Here is a 27,185-nt window from a genome sequence, read left to right as displayed (position 1 = left end):
GCAAGGTCACAGGTTGGATCCCCAGCACTTCTTACACAGATATTTGCTTTTACAACACAGTGAGTTTCTTCATGGCATGTAGTGTACTCCAGCGAGAAACACTCATCCATGTATTTTATTAAAAGCAGTCACTACGTTATCAGGGGAAACTCTCATAACACACCAGTTGTCTCCCACTGAGACAGGTTGACCTTAAAAAATTTGAAGTATTTCTTTTTACATTTAGTAATTTATACAGGAGAAGGGGTTACTAGCCCCCTTTCTCCTGGTATTTTAGTCACCTCTTATGATACGCATGGCTTATGGAGGAAGAATTCTAACCCACTTCCCCGTACTATACATATGTTGCATTATACATTTCCCATGCTACCTCCCAGCCCATCTCTGATGATATTTAGAAATGATACATCAAATGTATTTTCCTTTCTTTTTTTTTTACCTCATCAATAGTTTCCCACCAAGGAAGTGATACCCATTCACCACCACTCATCCAATACCTTGCCGCTCAGCTTTACCATGTATATTGGAAGTGAGACTAACACAAGGAGCAGAAAAATCCCATTTTCTTTTTAGGTGTACAGATTTTGTGGTACTACAGAAAGTTGGAGGCACTGACATACCTGCCAGTGCAGATTTACACTGTAATATAGTCTTATCTACACTGTCAACAACACTCTTCTGTTACACAGAGCACACACTGAGGATACCGAGTCGTTTTGTAAAATCAACATTGCCAAATAAAGGACACAAATAAAATATAAAAAAAAAAAAACTTTAAAGGCAGCATTTCTAATAACAAAGTTTTATTTCAATAAAAATAGCGAAGGTTATAGACATGCCATCAGAGCTTGAATATAAACAACAGCAGTACAAATGGTTAGCATATTTCTTACAATGATCTACTGCACAACACAGTACATATTTAACACAAAAATTCAAACTACGTATACTGAATTTTTTAATATATTTTTTCATCATTCTCTACTAATGAAGGTAAGACAAATTATACACTAAATACTACCTTATTAAAAACCATATTAAAATATATATATATTGGGTACTCCCCATATAAATATATAGTATTTAGTTAAAGAAAAAATCTACTCTTTAAAAGCATGCTGTATGGAGGCTCGACCCTGAAGACGGCACCACGCCAGGTTTCTGAAGATGGCACCACGCCAGGTTTCTGAAGATGGCACCATGCCAGGTTTCTGAAGATGGCACCACGCCAGGTTTCTGGGTAACCAGACATACACAACATAGCTGCCCATGTAAATATACATCCTTGAAATACAAATGCATGTGCATGCACTTGTTATATTGTTTCACTTATTTCATGGAATTTATTACTGTACTTTTATGTTGTGGGCATTAAACTGGCTTAAAAAAATTTAAAGAAATACTAAAAATTCCAAAATCTTTTCATTTCTGCTAAGAATAATATATGACAAATACAGTTACATTAATTCATTTCTTTCCTCACACTCACATGATCCTGATGGTTTACAACACATATTCAAGTTTTACTGCTTCAGTACAGTACTTTTGTTTCTATGTGAAGATTTTCACCCAAACTGAAGATTTCCTCGTTAACCATAAATATGTAACAATTTCTAATCAACTCACAGAACTGGTGGGGCTTGAACCCTAGAGTCAGCTGGCCAAGTGGTTAACACACTGGCATGAGTCTTAGCACTTACCTGCCAGGGGTTTAAACCACACCCGTTCCCTGATGTGTTTGCAATTACATTACGATTTTGTGAGTGACAATTTTTACTTATGAAATTTGTAAATATTATGGAGAGAATTGTTCTCACAAATGTGTCCTGAAGATAACATTTGCATCATCACTTTTTATATAAAAAATTACACACTAATATTTATGCTAGCAATATTTCTCTTAATGAAAATTTACAAGTGCTTAACATTTTCTGTTTGTTCTTAACTTCTTTTCAAATCTTCTTTGACATGCCATCCATTTTCTTTTATAGTGAGTTAATGTTAATTTTCTATTAACATATCGTGATGAATACTTTCATCTTCTCTAGCACTAACATTTCACTTCAATCTTCCTAGTTTCTTGCACAAATGTATCCAGTACTTTACAGTAGATATTTTAGAAAAGTTGTGAATGAGACTGTAGCAGCTGTAAGCACTGCAGTCACTTTCAGCTCTTTCATGTCCATTGCCTCAGGGTTTCCACTGATGTTTTACTGGAGTCTTGATGAACAGTTGGTCCTAGTTGAGGTTCTACCACGGCTGTGTGAATGTTTTACTAGAGTCTTGACGAACAGTTGGTCCTAGTTGAGGTTCTACCACGGCTGTGTGAATGTTTTACTGGAGTCTTGATGAACAGTTGGTCCTAGTTGAGATTGTACCATGGCTGTGTGAATGTTTTACTGGAGTCTTAAGGAACAGTAACTCTTGGTCTCCTGGTTGAGGTTCTATCATGGCTGTGTGAATGTTTTACTGGAGTCTTAAGGAACAGTAACTCTTGGTCTCCTGGTTGAGGTTCTACCATGGTTGTGTGAATGTCTTACTGGAGTCTTGATGAACAGTTGGTCCTAGTTGAGGTTCTACCATGGCTGTGTGAACGTTTTACTGGAGTCTTGATGAACAGTTGGTCCTAGTTGAGGAACAGTAACTCTTGGTCTCCTGGTTGAGGTTCTACCATGGCCCTGTCTTGATGAACAGTTGGTCCTAGTTGAGGAACAGTAACTCTTGGTCTCCTGGTTGAGGTTCTACCATGGCTGTGTGAACGTTTTACTGGAGTCTTGATGAACAGTTGGTCCTAGTTGAGGAACAGTAACTCTTGGTCTCCTGGTTGAGGTTCTACCATGGCTGTGTGAACGTTTTACTGGAGTCTTGATGAACAGTTGGTCCTAGTTGAGGAACAGTAACTCTTGGTCTCCTGGTTGAGGTTCTACCATGGCTGTGTGAACGTTTTACTGGAGTCTTGATGAACAGTTGGTCCTAGTTGAGGAACAGTAACTCTTGGTCTCCTGGTTGAGGTTCTACCATGGCCCTGTGAATGGTCCGTCACTTCCTCCACTAGAAGTTGATGCTTGAGGTCTTGAGCTACATTTCTTGATGACTGGTTTTCTCTGGTTACTTGACTTCCTGGCCTCCCTATTGAGAACAGCTGAATATATCTGCCTACACATTAAACACTTACTTCTCTTTTACACTAACACTCCGTAATACAAATGACCACTTATATGCCTGAGTGCTCAACTAATAACATACAAATTTAGTTCCTCATCAAATAGTTAAGATGCTTGGCAATTAACACTTCCAGTAATTACCTGAATAATTCTTATTAAATTACAGCTTCTCCTCACTTAGTGACATACTTGTTCACCAACGGGCTCTCTGAGCAGTATGCATACCTAAATAATGTATATTAGAGCTGATTTCCTCTATTCTGTTTATTACAATATACAGTACACTACTGTATAAACATTTAAAAATATACCAGCAATGTTATAAATGGTGCAAAGGTGACATTAAAACAATATCAAAGATGGTTGACACAAACCCACTACCATTATAGTATGTTCCTCACTTAGTGACTAATTCATTTGCTGACGTGGTTTTAGGAACGGAACTCCGTCATTAAGTGAGGAGTGGCTGTACTCTCCTATTTCTTATTTTTTCCATTTTGACAGTAGTAAAATTTATTAGAAAATGGAGCACTGCTACAGTTAGCATAATCATATTGGAAGTATTTCAACTGAATGAACTAAATTAACTAAATAATGTATTGCAATTCTATCAATTTATCATGTCAAGTAAAAACCACAATACAGTGACACGAATCATTCACAAATAATCCAAACTGCAGAAAGGAATTTTAGACAATGACCAGTCCATGGTGAACAGCTTCATAATGGTTCATCACCAACCAAAATGTTGTCTAAAGCCTCCCTTCCAAAGTGCAAGTCATCTGCAACTTATATTGTGTGCACAGCTGAACTCAAACTTTGCGAGATCTAGGCTACTATACATTCTGTGAATTCTGAAGCTGTGAATACAAAATTTTGTAGATGAATGGTTCAGAGAACTGACACATTGATAAATTAGACACATGTGCAACTCTTGGGTATCTTTATTGAGGAAACGTTTCGCCACACAGTGGCTTCATCAGTCCATACAAAGGAGAAACTTGAACAGGAGGAGAATGAGGTAATCAGTTCCTCAACCTTGGGTCGATGTGGTCACTCCATCAATCTTGAATAAAATACGGCATATGAGCGGAGAAGCAGCTTATAAACCTTAGGCAGGAGAGGTGCAGCAGTCGTAGGTGGTGTCACATTTGCTCAATGTGGAAGTAGGTCGTGCCCAAGAGTTAGGCAAGGGTTAGGCAACCCTTGGGCATGACCTACTTCCACATTGGACAAATGTGACACCACCTATGACTGCTGCACCTCTCCTGCCTAATGTTTATAAGCTGCTTCTCCGCTCATATGCCGTATTTTATTCAAGATTGATGGACTGACCACATCGACTCAAGGTTGAGGGACTGATTACCTCATCAGTCCATACAAAGTATGGACTGATGAAGCCACTGTGTGGCAAAACATTTCCTCAATAAAGATACCCAAGAGTTGCACATGTGTCTAATTTATCCACAAAATTTTGTACATCAAAATTATTGAAATTTTTAATATTAAATATTTTACATTTTCTGTCATGACTCTTCAAATGTCACAGTTTAATATTGAGAACTTTAAGAATGAATTTTAGATACAAAAACAGATTTGTGCATTAGAAATTTAATAAGCAAATTCTGAATGAAGCTCTATGATAAATTTTCAAATTAGTTGTGTGCCAATTAACAATTTAAGTGGCATGAGCCAAGTAAAAAAAAAAATCGGCATCAAAAAAGAAAATGAAAAAAAATTCTTCACCAATCTGTACCAAAAAATACTAACATATCACATGTGCACCAAAAGACCACATGCAAAAAATTATTTATTTGATAAACACTAAAAAAATTGACAATTTTTCTGAAGAGCTGCCTCATGTGAGGAAAATTTCCTTATTTCTTTAAATATCGTTCAGACTCACTGGCATAAGAAGGTGAACTAGAAGAAAGATGTTTAACCCTTTGACTGTTTCGGTCGTATATATGTCTTACGAACCACCGTGTTTGATGCATATACATGTATACTCAAAAATTCCAGCGGCTTCAAATCAAGCAGGAGAAAGCTGGTAAGCCCACATGTGAGAGAATGAGGCTGTGTGGTAGGTGTGCACCACATAAAAAAATCCTGCAGCACGCAGTACATAATGAGAAAAAAAAACTCCGACCGTGTTTTTGGATTAAAATGCCGACTTTGAGGTGCATTTTCATATAGTTTTTATGGTTATATTCTCGTTTTCGTAGTCACATTTGATAGATGGGAAACCTATTATAGAAATAGTGGTGATTTTGATTGGTTTTATTATGAAAAGAACCTTGAAATGGAGCTCAAAGTAGGGGAAATGTTTGAATTTTGCCAATGTTCAAGAGTAAACAAATGATGTCATTGTCCAATAAATGTCCAATTAGCCATTCTAATATGCAGTCACGAATGGGTTGATGTTATTTATACAATTATTACAATATTGCAATAGTGTCATAACAGTAAATCTTCTATTTTTTGTTTGAATAAAAATTCAAAATAGAGAGCAAGAGTAATATCAGAGGGGCCTGGAGACATGACTGATGAACAAAGAAAATGTTATTTTAGAGCCAGGAATGTCTGCATTGTTCATTCTGGACCCTATTTTGAAATTGGCATATTTTTGGTTTGCATGAAATTGGCCAAGTTGCCAATTTCTGACCACTTTATTGGGTAATTGAAATTAGTAAATGGGCAGTTTCTTGTACTCAATCAATAGAACAAATGGAGTTCTAAAGAAACAGTTATGATTTGGTCAACTGGAACAATGGAATTTGACAAAAATAGGGCTCAAAGTGGGCGAAATCGCCAATTTGTAAATATTGCCGAGGCCGCTAACTTCGCAAGATCGTAATTCTGTAAGTTTTCCATAAAATTTCGTACTTTTGGTGTCACTACAATCGGGAAAAGATTCTTTATCATTTCATAATTATTTTTTTTTTTTCAAATATTTTGCGACACCAGGAGACACCTCAGGATTTGGGGTTGCGACAGTCGAAGGGTTAAACTGCATCTCCCACTTCTCCAACCACTGCATCAATCTATTCAAATCATCCTAGAGTGCTCTGATGTCCTCGTTAGAATGAATTGGATGGCCTAGTCTGGTGTCATCAGCAAATTTGCTAATGTCACTATTTATTCCCTCATCTATGTCATTTATGTAAATTGTGAACAACAACGGGCCCAACACTGACCCCTGTGAAACACAGCTTGTGACATGCCCTCATTCTGATTTCGCCCCATTTATGCAAACTCTCTGCTGCCTATCTGTCAACCATGCCTCTACCCAGGAAAAAATTTCTCATCCTATTCTGTGTGCCTTAAGTTTCTTCAATAGCCTCTGATGTGGAACTCTATTGAAAGCCTTACTGAAGTCCATATGTCATGTGGGTTCCGAAACGTGGATTGGGTAACAACACTCACGTAAGTCGTAAATACGTATATTCGATGGACTATATGGGAAGCGCCAAGCCTGACCTGCGTCTCTCCTGTCTATCCTTCAACTGCCTCATGAATGATGCCTGGGTGAGTGGCATTCAAGACATGCTAGGGTCAGTGGTAATGTCAGTGAATAACAAGTGATTCACACAGATGGTTGGTAGTGAGTCATTACTACTGACACTGGTTACTGGTAACTGATACTACTTAGTACTGTAACTGATACTACCGAGACATATACACACTATCATATTCAATACTATGATCTAATTCCTCAAATACCTTAGTAAAAAAAAGTTAGTGAATCCTTAAGACAGGAATGCCCCATTGTAAAACTGTGCTGAGATTCATTAATCAATTTATGCCTTTCAAAATGGCTACAAATTGCCTCAGCAATTACCGATTCCATAAATTTTCCCACTATGGAGGTAAGTTTTATTGGTCTCTAGTTCAAAGCTAAGGACCTGTCACCTGCCTTGTAAATAGGTATTACATTCGCTATTTTCCACTTATCTGGCACTATGCCAGTTCGTATTGATATACTGAAAAGATTAGCAAAAGGTATGCTAAGTTCCTCTTTACATTCCTTTAACCCTTTGACTGTATTGGCAGTATACATATGTCTTACGAACCAGTGTTTCGAACGTACATACTGTACTCTATAATTCTAGCAGCTTCAAATCAAGCAGGAGAAAGCTGGTAGGCCCACATGTGAGAGAATGGGTTTGTGTGGTCAGTGTGCACTGTATAAAAAAATTCTACAGCATGCAGTATATGAGAAAAAAAAAAACTCTGACCGTGTTTTTGGATTAAAACGCAGACTTTGAGGTGTATTTTCGTATAGTATTTATGGTCATATTCCTGTTTTCTTGGTCTCATTTGATAAGTGGAAAACACATTACAGAAATAGAGATGGTTTTGATTAATTTCACAATGAAAACGACCTTGAAATTGAGCTCAAAGTAATGGAAATGTTCGATTTTTACCAATGTTCAAGAGTAAGCAAATCACACAACACGTCCAATACACATCAACTGGGGAGTCTAATATTCTTTCACTAGTGCACTGACATTATTTATACCATTTTTACAATAATGCAGTAGTCTGCATAACAGTAAATCTTCTATTTTTTGTGTGAATAAAAAATCAAAATAGAAAGCAAGAGTATTATAAGAGGGGCCTAGAGACGTGACTAATGAACAGAGGATATGTTATTTTAGTGCCAAGAATGTCTGCATTGTTTATTCTGGACCGTGTTTTGAAACTGGCATCTTTTTAATTAGTGTGAAATTGGCCAAATTGCCAATTTCTGACCACTTTATTGGGTAGTTGAAATTGGTAAATGGGCAGTTTCTTGTACTCAACTGATAGGAAAAAAATGGAGTTCTAAAGAAATAGCTATGAGTTTGGTCGACTGGAACAGTGGAATTGGCCGAAAATAGGCTCAAAGTCAGCGAAATCACCACTGCAGGAGCATAATTCCATAAGTTTTTGTTCAGATTTCATACTTTTGGTGTTGTTACCATCAGGAAAAGATTCTCTATCATTTCATAAGAATTTTTTTTTTTTTTTTTCCAAAAATTTTTCGACATAGAATGACAGTTTCAGAAAGGGGCTTGCGACAGTTCATCAGGGCCTGGGGATTTGTTAGGTTTTAATTTCTCTATTTATCTAAGAACCATGTCACTAATTACCCCAATCATGCATAGTTTATTATCATCCTGTTCTACATAATTTATTATTTCTGGAATTTCGCTAGTATCTTCCTGATAAAAAACAGAGGCAGTAAGTGTTGAAAAGTTCACACAATTTCTTATCACTGTCAGTGATCTGGCCTGAGTTACTCTTTGCCTTTTCATTGTTGCAAGCCCATTTCTGAAACTGTCATTCTATGTTGAAAATTTTTTGAAAAAAAAAAAAAAAAAAAATTATTTTAACTTGTGAAATGATAGAGAATCTTTTCCTGATGGTAATGACACCAGAAGTGTGAAATTTGATAGAAAACTTACGGAATTATGCTCTGGCAAAGTTAGCGATCTCGGAGCTAGTTACGCATCGGCGATTTCGCTGACTTTGAGCCCTATTTTTGGCCAATTCCACTGTCCCAGTTGACCAAACTCATAGCTATTTCTTTAGAACTCTATTTGTTCCATTGAATGAGTACAAGAAAGTGCCCATTTACCTATTCTGACTACCCAATAAAGTGGTCAGAAATTGGCAATTTGGCCAATTTCACTCAATAAAAAAGATGCTAATTTCAAAATAGGGTTCAGAATAAACAATGCAGACATTCCTGGCACTAAAATAACATTTTTCTCTGTTCATTAGTCACATCTCCAGGCCCCTCTTGCTTTCTATTTTGATTTTTATTCACACAAAAAATAAGAGGATTTACTGTTATGCAGACTACTTTATTATTGTAAAAATTATATAAATAATAATTGGACGTGTGGCGTGATTTGTTTACTCTTGAACATTGGCAAAAATCAAACATTTCTGCTACTTTGAGCTCAATTTCAAGGTCATTTTCATCATGAAACTAATCAAAATCATCTCTATTTCTATAATGTGTTTTCCATTCTATCTAATGCGACCAAGGAGACGAGAATACACCTATAAATACTATACAAAAACACACCTCAAAGTCAGTGTTTTAATCCAAAAACACGGTCAGAGTTTTTTTTTTTCTCATTATGCACTGCGTGCTGCAGGATTTTTTTATAAAGTGCACACTGACCACACAAACCCATTCTCTCACATGTGGGCCCACCAGCTTTTCCTGCTTGATTTGAAGCCGCTAGAATTTTTGAGTATACAGTGGACCCCCGGTTAACGAACTTTTTTCATTCCAGTAGTATGTTCAGGTGCCAGTACTGACCGAATTTTTTCCCATAAGGAATATTGTGAAGTAGATTAGTCCATTTCAGACCCCCAAACATACACGTACAAATGCACTTACATAAATACACTTACATAATTGGTCGCATTTTGAGGTGATCGTTAAGCGGGGGTCCACTGTATATACATCCGAAACACTGGCTCGTAAGATGCATAGACCTACCATCCGACTTATGACCTACTTGACATACGACCATTCGACTTATGACCGTGTTTTGCATGCCAAATTTCTGGGAAATAAACAACTGTTTGTGTTGTACACAGTGTTTATCCTAAACCTTGCAGTATAAAATACAATATTAACAGCATAAAAAGTAAAGTAAAAATGAATTACCAAAATAAAACAACAAAATAAAGTCATTACAAAAATGTGATGTTGATATTCAGTAGTAGTGGTTGTGAGTGCACAAAGATACTGTAGGTGTGCATAAATGGTGCACAAGATTCAACCTAGGAACATCCAGTATAGTCAGTCATTATGATTTATCCCATGTGAGGAGAATAAATTAGTTGTCTCCTGTTTTACTGATATCTATTTTTCTTAAATACTGCAGTGCCAGTTCTTCTCCATTTCGACTTACGACCAGCTGGTCGGAACCGAACTCGGTCGTAAGTCGGATGGTACCTGTATATATGGCCGAAACAGTGAAAGGGTTAAGTGGGCCTATCTTGTCCCTAACTTTACTTCTGTATACCTAAAAGAACTTGACCTGACTGACTTACTGATTTACTGAATGACTTGATTGACTGACTTGAACGAGTGACCTATTGACTCACTTGACTGGACTGACTTACTGACTGGACTACCATCCACCTCAGCCCAGATGGGCCTCAGCATGCCTCTCCACTCCCTTCTTCACAATCACTGACAGACACCAGCAACCACAATTTTAGGCAAGAAATATTATTTCTGTTGCATCTGTAGCCTTGAACAACAAAAAACATACATAACAACAATGAAAAACAATTGCATTATCATTTTTATATGCATAAGATTTGGAAACCTAAAAAAAGTTGTTTGGCTTTTTTTGGGGGTCCCTAGATCGTAACCCTATTTTTCCCATAAATTCTTCAGTTCCTTTAACACAAGTTTTTGTCTAACACTGCATTTTCAGGAAACTACCTTCTTAATCCACACTCTATTGTATTTAAGTGTATTTTTTAAATGCCTTCAAATTCATTTTAACAAGAAAGAAGACTGAGAAAGAAAAAAGATTTTAGCATAGAAAATCCAATAAGCACTATATTTTTTCTTAACCCTTTCAGGGTTGGTGCCGTACTAGTATGGCTTGCATGCCAGGGTTGGTGCCGTACTAGTACGCATAAATTCAAGCGCCTCCAAATCTAGCGAGAGAAAGCTGGTAGGCCTACATATGAAAGAATAGGTCTATGTGGTCAGTGTGTGCAGTATAAAAAAAATCCTGCAGCACAAAGGGCACAATGAGAAAAAAATAAAACTGTCTTCGGTTTAAAACAGTGACTTTGCAGTGTATTTCATTTTACAGAATAGAAGACATATTACAGAAATTGAGATGATTTTGATTGGTTTCACAAAGAAAAGGACCTTGAAATTGAGCTCAAAGTAGCAGAAATGTTCAATTTTTGCCAAAGTTCAAAAGTAAACAAATCATACCATGTGTCTAATACACGTCAACTGGTGAGTCTAATATTCTTTCACAAGTGTGCTGATGTTATTTATACCATTTCTACACTAATGCGGTAGTTTGCATAACAGTAAATCTTCTATTTTTTGTGAGAATAAAAATTCAAAGTAGAAAGCAAGAGAGATGTAAGAGGGGCCTGGGGACATAACTAATGAACAGAGGAAATGTTATTTTAGTACCAGGAATGTCTGTCTTGTTTATTCTGGACCCTATTTGGAAATTGGCATATTTTGAAATTGGCAAAATTGCCAATTTCTGAGTAATTTATTTGATAGTTGAAATTGGTAAATGGGTGGTTTCTTGTACTCCTTCGATGGAAAAAATGGAGTTCTAGCGAAATAATTATGATTTTTGTCAACTGGTATATTGGAATTGGCCGAAAATAGGGCTCAAAGTGGGCGAAATCGCCAATGCGTAAACACTGTTGAGACCGCTAACTTCGTGTGAGGGTAATTCCATAAGTTTTCCATCAAATTTCTTACTTTTGGTGTTTACCTGGAGAGAGTTCCGGGGGTCAACGCCCCCGCGGCCCGGTCTGTGACCAGGCCTCCTGGTGGATCAGAGCCTGATCAACCAGGCTGTTACTCCTGGCTGCATGCAAACCGACGTACGAGCCACAGCCCGGCTGGTCAGGAACCGACTTTAGGTGCTTGTCCAGTGCCAGCTTGAAGACTGCCAGGGGTCTGTTGGTAATCCCCCTTATGTATGCTGGGAGGCAGTTGAACAGTCTCGGGCCCCTGACACTTATTGTATGGTCTCTTAACGTGCTAGTGACACACCTGCTTTTCATTGGGGGGATGTTGCATCGTCTGCCAAGTCTTTTGCTTTCGTAGTGAGTGATTTTCGTGTGCAAGTTCGGTACTAGTCCCTCTAGGATTTTCCACGTGTATATAATCATGTATCTCTCCCACCTGCGTTCCAGAGAATACAGGTTTAGGAACCTCAAGCGCTCCCAGTAATTGAGGTGTTTTATCTCCGTTATGCGCACCGTGAAGGTTCTCTGTACATTTTCTAGGTCAGCAATTTCACCTACCTTGAAAGGTGCTGTTAGTGTGCAGCAATATTCCAGCCTAGATAGAACAAGTGACCTGAAGAGTGTCATCATGGGCTTGGCCTCCCTAGTTTTGAAGGTTCTCATTATCCATCCTGTCATTTTTCTAGCAGATGCGATTGATACAATGTTATGGTCCTTGAAGGTGAGATCCTCAGACATGATCACTCCCAGGTCTTTGACGTTGGTGTTTCGCTCTATTTTGTGGCCAGAATTTGTTTTGTACTCTGATGAAGATTTAATTTCCTCATGTTTACCATATCTGAGTAATTGAAATTTCTCATCGTTGAACTTCATATTGTTTTCTGCAGCCCACTGAAAGAGTCGGTTGATGTCCGCCTGGAGCCTTGCAGTGTCTGCAATGGAAGACACTGTCATGCAGATTCGGGTGTCATCTGCAAAGGAAGACATGGTGCTGTGGCTGACATCCTTGTCTATGTCGGATATGAGGATGAGGAACAAGATGGGAGCGAGTACTGTGCCTTGTAGAACAGAGCTTTTCACCGTAGCTGCCTCGGACTTTACTCTGTTGACAACTACTCTCTGTGTTCTGTTAGTGAGGAAATTATAGATCCATCGACCGACTTTTCCTGTTATTCATTTAGCACGCATTTTGTGCGCTATTACGCCATGGTCACACTTGTCGAAGGCTTTTGCAAAGTCTGTATATATTACATCTGCATTCTTTTTGTCTTTTAGTGCATCTAGGACCTTGTCGTAGTGATCCAATAGTTGAGACAGACAGGAGCGACCTGTTCTAAACCCATGTTGCCCTGGGTTGTGTAACTGATGGGTTTCTAGATGGGTGGTGATCTTGCTTCTTAGGACCCTTTCAAAGATTTTTATGATATGGGATGTTAGTGCTATCGGTCTGTAGTTCTTTGCTGTTGCTTTACTGCCCCCTTTGTGGAGTGGGGCTATGTCTGTTGTTTTTAGTAACTGTGGGACGACCCCCATGTCCATGCTCCCTCTCCATAGGATGGAAAAGGCTCGTGATAGGGGCTTCTTGCAGTTCTTGATGAACACGGAGTTCCATGAGTCTGGCCCTGGGGCAGAGTGCATGGGCATGTCATTTATCGCCTGTTCGAAGTCATTTGGTGTCAGGATAACATCGGATAGGCTTGTGTTAACCAAATTTTGTGGCTCTCTCATAAAAAATTCATTTTGATCTTCGACTCTCAGTCTGGTTAGCGGCTTGCTAAAAACTGAGTCATATTGGGACTTGAGAAGCTCATTCATTTCCTTGCTGTCATCTGTTTAGGACCAATCTTGTTTAAGTAGGGGCCCAATACTGGACGTTGTTCTCAACTTTGATTTGGCATAGGAGAAATACTTTGGGTTTCTTTCGATTTCATTTATGGCTTTTAGTTCTTCCCGCGATTCTTGACTCCTATAAGATTCCTTTAGCTTAAGTTCGATGCTTGCTATTTCTCTGACCAGTGTCTCCCTACGCATTTCAGATATATTGACCTCTTTTAGCCGCTCTGTTATTCTTTTCCGTCGCCTGTAAAGGGAGCGCCTGTCTCTTTCTATTTTACAGCTACTCCTCCTTTTTCTTAGAGGAATAAGCCTTGTGCATACATCGAGTGCCACCAAGTTAATCTGTTCTAGGCATAAGTTGGGGTCTGTGTTGCTTAGTATATCTTCCCAGCTTATATCGGTTAGGACTTGGTTTACTTGGTCCCACTTTATGTTTTTGTTATTGAAGTTGAATTTGGTGAATGCTCCCTCGTGACTAATCTCATTATGTCGGTCTGGGGCTCCACGCATATATGTCTGAACCTCAATTATGTTGTGATCTGAGTATATTGTTTTTGATATGGTGACATTTCTTATCAGATCATCATTGTTAGTGAAGATGAGGTCTAGTGTATTCTCCAGTCTAGTAGGCTCTATTAATTGCTGGTTTAAATTGAATTTTGTGCAGAGATTTAAAAGCTCGTTTGAGTGTGAGTTTTCATCAGAGCTACCTCCTGGTGTCATTATGATCGGGAAAAGATTCTCTATCATTTCGCAAGAACAAATAATTTTTGTTTTTTTCGAAAAATTTCCGACCCTGAGAACAAGTTTAGGAGAGGGCCTGCCGACCCTGAAAGGGTTAACACACCAGCCATTTCCCACCGAGGCATGGTAGCCCAAAAGAAAACTTTCTTGCCAGAGGGGTGCCGATACTACAGTTCAAAAGTGAAAATGTTCCAAACCCCCCTCCCCCTTAAAAGAGCAGGCAATGTACTTTCCAATTCCAGGACTCAATTCCCACTAACCGGTTTCCCTGATTACTTTTAAATTTAGGAGAAGTGCATCAAGCAAAACAGAAAATAATGGTTAAAAACTCAAGAATCTAAAATATCTGCAAAATACTCTTCAATAAGAATACAAAGATCAAATCACATTGATTATGCAACAACTGAATTCCTGGGCTCAACTATATAAACTATAAAAGCTGGTGTGTTAATTGCTCTTAGCTCCAAGAAAAAAAAAAAATTGTACTTTCTTCCACTGGCAGCTTCTTGCAATATCCACAAACTGTCAAAATAGTATCACTATTAACCTATCAATCTTTATTTAAAAGTAATGGTTTGTTTTCTTTGTTATATTAAGGTAGGTAAAACTACACATTTGCCTCCTCCAGATATCTGAACTCTTTCTGTCGAGACCCCTGCTCACAAACTTACTCTCAGTGTCGAAGAATTTAAAAAAAAAAAAAATTATTTTTTAGGAAATATTATTGTTATTATTATTATCAAAAATAAGCATGGAACCTACAAGGGTCAATTATGAAATGATAGAGAATCTTTTCCCGATGGTAGTGACACCAAAAGTATGAAATTCAATGGAAAACTTACAGAATTACTCTCTCACGAAGATAGTTGTCTCGGCAATATATAAGCATCAGCTATTTTGCCCACTTTGAGCTCTATTTTCGGCCAATTCCTTTGTTTCAGTCGACCAAACTCATAGCTATTTCACTAGAAATGCACAAATAACCCGCACATAGAAGAGAGGAGCTTACGACGACGTTTCGGTCCGACTTGGACCATTCACAGAGTCACAATAATGAAAAGGAAAGCAGGATGAGTATATACAGGCAGGAGGAGGAGGAGGACGAAGAAAAAGAAGAAGAAGAAGAAGCAGAAAAAGAAGAAGAAGAAGCAGAAGAAGAAGAAGCAGAAGAAGCAGAAGAAGAAGCAGAAGAAGCAGAAGAAGCAGAAGAAGAAGCAGAAGAAGAAGAAGAAGCAGAAGAAGAAGAAGAAGCAGAAGCAGAAGAAAAAGAAGCAGAAGAAAAAGAAGCAGAAGAAAAAGAAGCAGAAGAAAAAGAAGCAGAAGAAAAAGAAGCAGAAGAAAAAGAAGCAGAAGAAAAAGAAGCAGAAGAAAAAGAAGCAGAAGAAAAAGAAGCAGAAGAAGAAGAAGCAGAAGAAGAAGAAGCAGAAAAAGAAGAAGCAGAAAAAGAAGAAGCAGAAAAAGAAGAAGCAGAAAAAGAAGAAGCAGAAGAAGCAGAAGAAGAAGAAGAAGCAGAAGAAGCAGAAGCAGAAGAAGTAGCAGAAGCAGAAGAAGAAGCAGCAGCAGAAGAAGTAGCAGAAGCAGAAGAAGAAGCAGCAGCAGAAGAAGCAGAAGAAGAAGCAGAAGAAGAAGCAGAAGAAGAAGCAGAAGAAGAAGCAGAAGAAGAAGCAGAAGAAGAAGCAGAAGAAGAAGCAGAAGAAGAAGCAGAAGAAGAAGCAGAAGAAGAAGCAGAAGAAGAAGCAGAAGAAGAAGAAGAAGAAGAAGAAGAAGAAGAAGAAGAAGAAGAAGAAGAAGAAGCAGCAGCAGCAGCAGAAGCAGAAGCAGAAGCAGCAGAAGCAGCAGCAGCAGCAGCAGCAGCAGCAGCAGCAGCAGCAGCAGCAGCAGCAGCAGCAGCAGCAGCAGCAGCAGCAGCAGCAGCAGCAGCAGCAGCAGCAGCAGCAGCAGCAGCAGCAGCAGCAGCAGCAGCAGCAGCAGCAGCAGCAGCAGCAGCAGCAGCAGCAGCAGCAGCAGCAGCAGCAGCAGCAGCAGCAGCAGCAGCAGCAGCAGCAGCAGCAGCAGCAGCAGCAGCAGCAGCAGCAGCAGCAGCAGCAGCAGCAGCAGCAGCAGCAGCAGCAGCAGCAGCAGCAGCAGCAGCAGCAGCAGCAGCAGCAGCAGCAGCAGCAGCAGCAGCAGCAGCAGCAGCAGCAGCAGCAGCAGCAGCAGCAGCAGCAGCAGCAGCAGCAGCAGCAGCAGCAGCAGCAGCAGCAGCAGCAGCAGCAGCAGCAGCAGCAGCAGCAGCAGCAGCAGCAGCAGCAGCAGCAGCAGCAGCAGCAGCAGCAGCAGCAGCAGCAGCAGCAGCAGCAGCAGCAGCAGCAGCAGCAGCAGCAGCAGCAGCAGCAGCAGCAGCAGCAGCAGCAGCAGCAGCAGCAGCAGCAGCAGCAGCAGCAGCAGCAGCAGCAGCAGCAGCAGCAGCAGCAGGAGGAGGAGGAGGAGGAGGAGGAGGAGGAGGAGGAGGAGGAGGAGGAGGAGGAGGAGGAGGGGCCAGTCAAATACTAAGAAAGGGTAGCACTGCAAGGGAGCTAGGTGCCCACAGAGGGTAAGAGCAAGAACACCGTGGGGGGGGGACAAATAAATAAATAAAAGGAACAAATACACAGGGCAGAAGACAACCCAAAGGAGACAAAGGAAAGAGGAAAAAGGGAAGAAGGAAAAGAAGGAAACAGGTTAGGTCACGGGTGTTCTGAAGTTTGGCGCATTTTACAATGTAGTGGGAGAGGAAGGCATCTACAGAGACGAAGCCAAGACTAAGATTCACACAAGGAAAACTGTGTAAATGGCGACTGTTAAAGTTGGAAGTAGGGAAGACAGAGACCAGTCAATAGGATGGCTGTGATTTCTGACGTGACAGAAAAGAGCATTGTTAGTGTCGGCAAGCCTAACACTATTTTTGTGCTCCCTAAGTCTGTCAGAAAGAGATCGACCAGTTTCTCCAAAATATTGAAGAGGACAGGAGGAACAAGAAATAGAGTAGAAACCAGGAGCGTCTGTAGAGGAAGGAGAGGTATGAACGAGATTAGTGCGAAGAGTGTTAGTCTGGTGGAAAGTAAGTTTGATGTCCAAGGAATGGAGAGAGTTGTTGAGATTAGAAAGATCGGAAATGTAGGGAAGGCAGAGGACAGAAGAGTTCCCAGGAGTAGAGAGTTTGGGAGAGAAGAAACTACGTTTAGCACATGAGAAGGCAGAGTCAATGAAATGGGAAGGGTAGCCAAGACAGGAAAATGAATTATGAAGAGTGGAAATTTCAGATTGAAGGAACTGAGGATCACATATGCAGAGAGCATGGAGAAAGTGGGAGATAAGAACACTTTTCTTGACAGAGAAAGCATGATAAGAAAAGTAGTGAATGTACATGCCACTGTGCATAGGCTTGCGGTAAACGGAAAAGGCAAAACCTGTATCTGAGTGGTGGACATGAACATCAAGAAAAGGAAGCATGAAGTTAGATTCCCATTCAGCTTTAAACTTAATGGAAGGGGCAAGATTATTAAGAGCATCAAGAAATGGTTGGAAGAGACAAGAGTTATGAGGCCAAAGAGCAAAGATGTCATCAACATAGCGGAGCCAGAGTGAAGGGCACACATCGGTAGTAGGAAGAAGAATACTAGTCTCGAAGTATTCCATGTAAAGATTAGCAAGGACAGGAGAGAGAGGAGGCCCCATAGCCACACCGAAGATTTGAGAATAATATTTACCTTGGAAGGAAAAGGAATTAGAGTCCACACAGAGGTGGATAAGATCAAGAAAGGCATCAGTAGGTATAGGGAGATGAAGAAACCCTTCATTGGCCTTCTAAGAAAATCAAGGACAACATCAAGAGGGACATTGGTGAAGAGGGATTCAACATCAAGGCTAAGCATCTTACAGGTTGTGAATGGTCAGAGTCGGACCGAAACGTCGTCGTAAGCTCCTCTCTTCTATGTGTGAGTTATTTGCGTATTGTTCCAGTCACGGTGTTGTGCCTTTTTGTTATTTACTAGAAATGCATTTGTTCTATCAATTGAGTACAAGAAACCACCCATTTAAGATTTCAGCTACCCAATAAAGTGGTCAGAAATTGGCAATTTGGCCAATTTCACACAAATGTCAAGAGATGCCAATTTCAAAATAGGGTTCAGAATAAACAATGCAGACTTTCCTGGCACTAAAATAACATTTTTCTCTGTTCATTAGTCACAGCTCCAGGTCCCTTTTATATTAATCTTGCTTTCCATTTTGAATTTTTATTCACACAAAAAATAGAAGATTTACTGTGATGCAGACTACTGCATTATTATAATAATTGTATAAATAATGTCAACTCATTTGTGACTGCATATTAGATTGTCGAGTTGGACACGTACTGGATGGGGACGTCATTTGTTTACTCTTGAACATCAGCAAAAATCAAATATTTCCGCTACTTTGAGCTCAATTTCAAGGTACTTTTTATCTGTAATATATCTTTCATTCTATCAAATGAAATGAAGAAAATGAGAATACAACTATAAATACCATACGAAAATCCACCTCAAAATTGGCATTTTAAACCAAAAACACAGTCAGATTTTTTTTCTCATTATGCACTGTGTGCTGCAGGATTTTTTTTATACTGCACACACTGACCACAAAGACCCATTCTCTCACATGTAGGTCTACCAGCTTTCTCCTGCTAGATTTGAAGCCTCTAAAATTTTGGCTCATTAATACGGCACCAGCACTGCATGTAAGCTGTACTAATACGACAACGACAGTGAAAGGGTTAAAGTAACAAAATATTTGCTGTAGAATTCCACATGCCAGTTCTCCTATCTTATATATGAACTACTGCAGCTGTCACTTGCTTATACTGAAAAATATGATTGTGTGAGAATAATGAATGCTATGTCATACAAGTGAGGAAGTGAGAAAAGATACACAGAGTAAAATACAAGAACTCATGGATAATAACAGAAAAACAATATTTTTAAAGGGGTTATGTTTAGGCAGAGAAAATTTGAGAGAGAAACTGGCACTGCAGTATTTAAGAAAAACAGGTATCAGTAAAACAAGAGACAACTAATTTATTCTCCTCACATGGGATAAATCATAGTTACTGACTATACTGGATGATCCTAGGTTGAATCTTGTGCACCATTTATGCACACCTACAGTATCTTTGTGCACTCACAACCACTGAAGAAAATTTTATTACTGTCAGTAGAAATCCCAAATAAAGTAAATATTAGCAGTGCTTCCACTGGCAGTACAAGCTAACTGCTCTGTTCTACTTTTTTTTCCATCTTCAGAGTTTTTATCATTACATTAGTCCTGAATTATGAAAGGCATATTGGTTTGTTCTCAATTGTTGATATGTTGTGTGAGGCAGAGAGCTGCCAAAGTTACCAGATTCACAATCAAGTAGGTTTTCAGAAGGTGTCCTTCCAGTTTTCTATGGCTTTCAACTGTTACCAGTACATTGCTATGGTTATAGAAATAAGCTGGGAACCTTGAAATTTCATCAGAACTGATCATTTATCTCAGCACTGTTTTCAATACATTTCACCAAAAGTCTACTTTTATTGGAAAGAACCTTATGGCAACATTTCAATACACAAATAACCCACACATAGGAAAATGAAACTTATGATGACATTTTGTTCCGACCTGGACCCTGACTACAGGTGCTCCTCAGTTTACAAAACAGTTACATTCCGGTGAGCCTATCGCAAGTCAAATATTAATACGATATGATAAATAAATAAATAGAGTTGACAGCTGATTAATGTCTTTGCTCTCTTTTACCCTGCAAAACTTTATACAGCTGATGGAAAAGCTTTAAATGCTCTAGGCCCCAGAACATTCACTGCAGCTGTCATTACTCATTGATCTGGAAATGTGTGGGGAAGGTTGATGCAATTCTATACATTACCTGTGTAAACATATGACAGGCTATCACCTGCCATCAGATATTACTTACAAAACATCAGCAACTTGAAAAAAATTATAAAATCATGAGAAAAGCTTCACAAGGTTCTGAATATGTTATTGTTGTGTTTATTGTTTGGTTAAGGGTTGTGATAGCCTCAGGGTCATTGTGCCTGTCTCACTGCTGTGAAATTAACTACCAGAATGCTTTTGCAAATATAAACTATTTAGGACATTAATAAAATTATTACAATAAAGGAAAATAATAAAATTATTTTTTCCCTTGCATTTTCAACAATAAAATTAGTGTAGGAGAAGGTGGGTCAGATGCTTGAGCACTGACAGCCCTTAACACCACCATCACACTCACTCTCTTACACATGTCCTGGTTTCTTTATTACACAATATAATAGTGTACCAACTAAACTGATGCACAAATATATATATGAAGTACGTACTGTATACATATTACATCCAGGTTCCCTTTCTTTAAACCTTTATTATGCAAAGGAAAATAAGAAGAGGGTATATAAACACTGGTGGGAGTCCCTCTCATGGACAAGTGTAGTTTGTGTCACCCATCTCAATGCCTCCAGCGTGCTTACATTTTAGCACAGTAAAAAGACAAAGAATTACTGTAACTAAATACCAGTATTGAAAAGTAAAGAAATGAGATGTTTACACTTGCAATCATTACAGACAGAGTGACTTGCCACTGCCAAGAATGTGCACAGCTATCGCACCATCGTAAAGTCAAAATATTGCAATTCAAACCTTTGTAAAGCGAGGAGCACCTTTAGTTAATAGTCCAAGTTGGACTGAAATGCCATCATAAATTTCAGTCTCCTGTGTGCAGGTTATTTGTGTATTGTTCCAGTCACAGCATTGTGACTTTATTCTTCACTATTTTTAATATTTTGCATTGTTCTACAACTACAGCACTCTTGCTCGCTCGCGCATATGCACGCATGCGTGCACGTGTGTGCGCATGAGTATGTGTGAACATGAGTATGTGTGAACAGTAACTTCCTGAGGTGAGTGAAGGCTACCTCTATGAAAAAACATACCATTTGATTTGGCTTGAAAACTTACAATTTCTTTGTGCCATAAAGAGTATAAAATGCTGTCTATTGAAATACCAAAATAATATAGTAAAACCTCCCATTAATGAACCTCTCTTTCATGGATTTTAACAAATTCAGCAGAAAAAAATTGGCTGGACAAGTGTTGGAAGTATCAGACAAAATGGAAAAAAAAGTAATTCCAGATTTTGCCATAACAATAGTGTATACATAGTTGTCTTCTGGGACTCTGCACCAAGTCCAATGACTCTGGTGTTTTTCCGGTACAAGCAGAGCAGCCACATCCAGGACCTGTCTGCTTTCACTGTTCCTTGAGTCATAGGCCTCCACTGCCTATTTGTTTTCACTGTTCCCTAAGTCATAGGCCTCCACTACCTGTTTGTTTTCATTGTTCCCTGAGTCATAGGTCTCCATTGCCTGTTTGTTTTCATTGTTCCTTGAGTCATTGGCCTCTACTGCCTGTTTTCATAGTTCCCCAAGTCATAGGCCTCCACTGCCTGTTTGTTTTTATTGTTCCCCAAGTCATAGGCCTCCACTGCCTGTTTGTTTTTATTGTTCCCTGAGTCATAGGCCTCCACTGCCTGTTTGTTTTTATTGTTCCCTGAGTCATAGGCCTCCACTGCCTGTTTGTTTTCATTGTTCCCTGAGTCATAGGCCTCCACTGCCTGTTTGTTTTTATTGTTCCCTGAGTCATAGGCCTCCACTGCCTGTTTGTTTTTATTGTTCCCTGAGTCATAGGCCTCCACTGCCTGTTTGTTTTTATTGTTCCCTGAGTCATAGGCCTCCACTGCCTGTTTGTTTTCATTGTTCCCTCAGTCATAGGCCTCCACTGCCTGTTTTCATTGTTTCCTGAGCCATAGGCCTCCATTGCCTGTCTGTTTTCACTGCTCCCTGAGTCACAGGCCTCTGCCACCTGTTTGTTTGCATTCACTCACATATATACTCATCATTCAGTAAACAATTTTCCCTAGATTTTATGTTACATAAGAACATAAGAAAGAAGGAACATTGCAGCAGGAAAACTGGCCATTGCGAGGCAGGTCCAGTTCTACCAGCTTAAGCCAACGCCTTAACCTAGTCAGGTCAGGTCATGACTGCTAAAACAAATGGTGGTGGCAAGAGGAAACATGTGGTTCTCAGTGTTAAGAAGAAACTTGAACTAACAAAGAGGGTTGAGTATGGTGAGGAATATGGTGGTAAGAAACAGTATCTGATATCCATAAAAGAAGACTGCTCGTAAGTTTAGTGTAGATGGTTCAACAGCTGGTCCTAGAAAGTACATGAAAACAGCCCATGATGAAAAGCTTGAAGAAGCAGTATGTAAATGGTATGCTCAATAACATTCTGATTGGAGTTAACGTTTGTGTGTTGATCTACACTCTGCTGCTCAATAGGTTACTGAAGCACATGAACAGCTATCTATATTAGTTTCACTGGTAGCATTTCACAGCTGCTCTGAATCAAAATAAAAGTTATTCCAAGTCACTAGTATCGACCACAGCAGTTTACACTTCATCTCTCCACCACAAAATTGTAAGTAAAATTATTGTAAATTACATACACTATAAAATTACTATACATTACAGTACTACACAGTTACAATACCTGTATACTTAAGTGCCTGGGTCTCTCTGAACCACCAAGACAAAGTCCACTGGCTTATAAGACAACTGAACGATCGTGAAAACTTAGTTTCGTAATTTGAAAATTTCAAACAATTGGCACTATCGTAGACCCCCTCCCCCCATAGTCCAATAATTAAAGGGTTCACTGTATTATGATGCTCAATGACCTGCTTTATGATAGTCACAATAAAAGTTAAAAAATAAGTTTAAAGCTATTAAAAGAAAAAATTCCTATTTCTTCTTTAAATTTAAATGGATTTCTTTCATAAACACAAAGAGTAATACTAGCCTTCTGTGTGTCAGAGAAATTGAGGTATATTTTTCATTGCTGCCTACCAACCAACATTAAGATGAGCACCCGGTCTTTAAGAGTCAGTTTATCAGGTTATATGTAACATTATATGTACATTATATGTTATATATACAATATATGTATAACAAAACATTTATATTGTATATATACTGTACATGTCACATTATATATCATGCTCAATAACAACCCACATGAACACAAACTCAGGAGATGAAATGATCTGCATATTTCAACCCCCTTCTGGGAGCCTCTTCAGCAGATCTGATGAAGAGGATCCCAGAAAGGGGTTGAAATATACAGATCAATTAATCTCCCAAGTTTCCATCTCAATGTGGGTTATTACTGAGCACTGACAAGTGTTCATTACACTTTAGTTATTCATTATGTATCATATATAACATTATACTGTATGCAACATATACATGATATATAACAAATATTATATATGTATAATAAACTTTATATATACATACAGTAATGTCCATATATCACATCACAAAACAATGTAAATATAAATACTGTACATTAAAGTACCAATCAGCTGAAAAATCACATACAATAAAAAAAGCTTATTACACCTTGAGATACAGTATGTACTTGTAAAAATTTCGGGACATGAATTAAATCCTTAAGAAAATAACATTCATTGTGTGTATGAAGTGCATTAGTTGCATGAGTGGCAGATGCAAAGGCTGCAAACATAAGGTGCTTATCCCCAAGGTTAGTTCAGTGCAGAAGAAATAGCTCTGAGTAAAGAGATATCAAGTCAAAGCTCAATCTAAAACTGTTAGAATGCCACAAGAGGAAACTCCAAGTTAACCCCACACCACCTATCATAAACATAATAAAGTTATATCTCGGTGAATGAGCAGAAGGAATACTTCTTAGTAAGCTCAATGACCAAACAGTCACTGCTCTGAGACCAAAACATGTGATATCTGTCTTCATAGTCAAAGATAAACAGTTAAATGTTGATCCATGTAGTAAAGCAAACTATTCTATGCCTTACCTATGGTAATCATGGACACAGTAGATCTTGTTGTCAACATCAACGGTGAATGGTACACCGTCCAAGCACTCGTTACATATGCAGCATCGGAAGCATCCAGGGTGGTAAGACTTCCCCATAGCTTGTAATATCTGAAAAATATTAACATGCATAACTAAAAAATATTCTTCAATTAGAAATAAATTTTTTTTTACTACACTGTACGTACAACCAAAACACCTATTTCTTTGTATATTTTCTTATAATTTTCCATTTAAAAACACATTATAGTAAATCTTCATATCCATGGGACTTACATTTGTGCAGATCCACAAATATGAAAAAATCCACTATAGAGCCCATCAAACACCAAATGATCATATACCAAAAAACAAACACACAAAAAATAAAGAATTATTTTTTTATCTTAATGTCAGTAATTATTATCATGAAATGGACATGTTAAACCATGGAAAGCCAGTTATAAAATAAGCAGGCCAGTGCTCTCCATACCATGCCAGTCTTAAAGGATCCATCCAAATAGGTAAACACTACCTGTGTTAATAAACACTAGTACACGGCCCTACAAATGCAAATTTTTACAAATTAATCTCATACCAATACAGTGTATAGAAATACAGCTAATGAGATGAATCTTATATGGCCGGCATAATGCAACAAAGCACCAGCTTCTTAATTTTAGCATTTGCTAACTATAATTACAAATCTACCATTAACTTTTTTGCTATATTTTTTAGAAAAGCAGTTTTTATCAACTACCTAATATCTCTCTCCTAACTATTTTGCCTCTACCTGCTCATTATTTTATGGTGTTATGGTGTTGCACTGGTGTTAGATGAGACCAACACAGCATATACAGCACAGCTGTCTCCCTCCATCTATAAAAAACACTAAGAATCATTGTGACATTACACCCCTGTCTAAGACCTACTTTTTACTAGAAAACAGTCCCCTTCTCTACTGTACACCCTAATCTCAGCCTCACTCTCCTCACTCTCTGGTGGCTAAAGCTCCCGCTTCACACACGGAGGGCCCGGGTTCGATTCCCGGCGGGTGGAAACATTCCGACACGTTTCCTTACACCTGTTGTCCTGTTCACCTAGCAGCAAATAGGTACCTGGGTGTTAGTCGACTGGTGTGGGTCGCATCCTGGGGGACAAGATTAAGGACCCCAATGGAAATAAGTTAGACAGTCCTCGATGACGCACTGACTTTCTTGGGTTATCCTGGGTGGCTAACCCTCCGGGGTTAAAAATCCGAACGAAATCTTATCTTATCTTACAGTAAACTTCCACTGTACCTACCATATGCCATTTCTAGATCCAGAATTATGCAACAAACAGCTTCTAACCCTTATCTAGGTAATGTTCACTTGCATGCTTCAGTGCAAACATTTGGTCTAAATCATCTTTGTTTCCATGCAATCCTACTTTGTTTTACCACTAACTCTTTCAATAATAATCAAAGTTTAATTACCCAATTATACTCAAATAATTTTTTTAACTCAACAGCCATCTCCCGCCAAAGCAGAGTAACTGCCTCCATCAAAAAAAAATCAATATTCCCTCAAATGTCTGTTTCACATGTGTGTTAACATCAAAATCAGCTTACCCCTTTGACTATAACATCCCACTCCTCCTTCAGGGTGCAGGCACTGCCTTTCCCTCCAAGACTCAAGTCCAGCCAACTGGTTTCCCCAATTCAGGGAAGAGAACCCTTCATAAAAGTTACTCTGCTCACACTCCAACAGTACATCCATTATAACCCACTTGCCTCCTATGTTCACAAAAACCTGCTGGATCCTCAAGCCCCTAAAACTCAAGCCTCTTGTAACCCCCCCCCCCCCCCCTCCAACCATTCCTGGAACAACCCCCCTTTCCCTTCTTCATTCTACTCCCAGATCTATACACCATCACAGATCTACTATGAAACTAAGTTTCAGGGCCCCTACTCCTGGAAGGGCTCCAGAAGTGACTTTAGTCCACATTGCTTAAAAATTTTAAGTCTACCATATGAGAAAGGAATTTTAAATAATAATAATAAATAATAAATAATAATAATAATAATAATAATAATAATAATAATAATAATAATAATAATAATAATAATAATAAATAATAATAATATAGTGTAATTCAATACAAAATAACAGTTAAAATAAAAATTAAAAGGTTATTAAAGTATCATGTAAGCTAGCCGTTACTGATTGCAAAGGTGATTCCAAAACGGTTCAAGCTTCAGGGCCCCAAAAATGTAAGTCCACCACTGACAGTAGCTCACATACTCTGGTGTTGAGCATGTTGCAATACTATATATAACACTATACATCTCATTCTATTTTCTCTTGTATGTAAATATATAATTAAAGTTGTGTTGGATAAAATATATTTTGTATATACACCCTCTCCTCACATAACGATGGAGTTCCATTCCTAAGATAATGTCGGCAAATGAATTCGTCGCTAAGCAAGGAGCATACTATAATGGTAGTGGGTTTGTGTCAACCATCTTTGATATTGCTTTAATGTCACCTTTGCACCATCTATAACATTTCTGGTATACAGTAGACCATTATTTAACATGGATTTATTTGGCATGTTTTGGTTATAGCACTACTGAAGAACTGCGGCACTATTTTATACAACACTTCATAAAATTAACTTAACACGGTTCAGTTTGCGAGAGGGGAAAAAATTTGAAGCATCACCTGTGGGATACTTCTGGCTGTGGGTTAGACCATTGAGTCAACAGGGGAGACCTACCGCCATCCATCCCCCACCTTCCACCAATCCCACCACCCTTGTCCTAGTCTTCGGTTCATACGTGTGTAGAACCATCCTCTGATAGGAGCTAGCTGTGTTTATTTTTGTTTGCGAATTGAGTTTAGATCTTTTAATTGCCATGTCTTAAATCTGTCAAGTAATCATGGCACCCAGTAGGCATACAAGTGTTGCTGAAAGTGGCAAGAAAAGGTTTAACCCTCCGAGGGTTTTTGCCGTACTAGTATGGCTAATG

The 27,185-nt window shown here is 38.7% G+C and overlaps 1 protein-coding gene across 15 annotated transcripts in view; it reads right to left on the bottom strand.

Moving 5' to 3' along the window:
• The window catches only part of LOC128703085 (LIM domain-containing protein jub), a 347,638-nt gene that overhangs the window by 82,034 nt on the left and 238,419 nt on the right, over window positions 1-27,185 (bottom strand). For 13 of the 15 annotated variants that reach the window (XM_070103671.1, XM_070103674.1, XM_070103673.1 and 10 more), the window contains one exon: window positions 24,171-24,301. In XM_070103671.1, coding sequence (XP_069959772.1) covers window positions 24,171-24,301 — 131 coding nt within the window. Of the gene's footprint in view, window positions 1-786; window positions 1,264-2,692; window positions 3,130-24,170; window positions 24,302-27,185 lie in introns of those variants that run through there. The other 2 variants (XM_070103683.1, XM_070103684.1) reach the window with 2 other exon arrangements.

The sequence above is a fragment of the Cherax quadricarinatus genome, chromosome 86 (assembly GCF_038502225.1).
Source record: "Cherax quadricarinatus isolate ZL_2023a chromosome 86, ASM3850222v1, whole genome shotgun sequence".
NCBI lineage: Eukaryota > Metazoa > Arthropoda > Malacostraca > Decapoda > Parastacidae > Cherax > Cherax quadricarinatus.
This window is presented reverse-complemented; position numbering and strand designations above follow the sequence as displayed.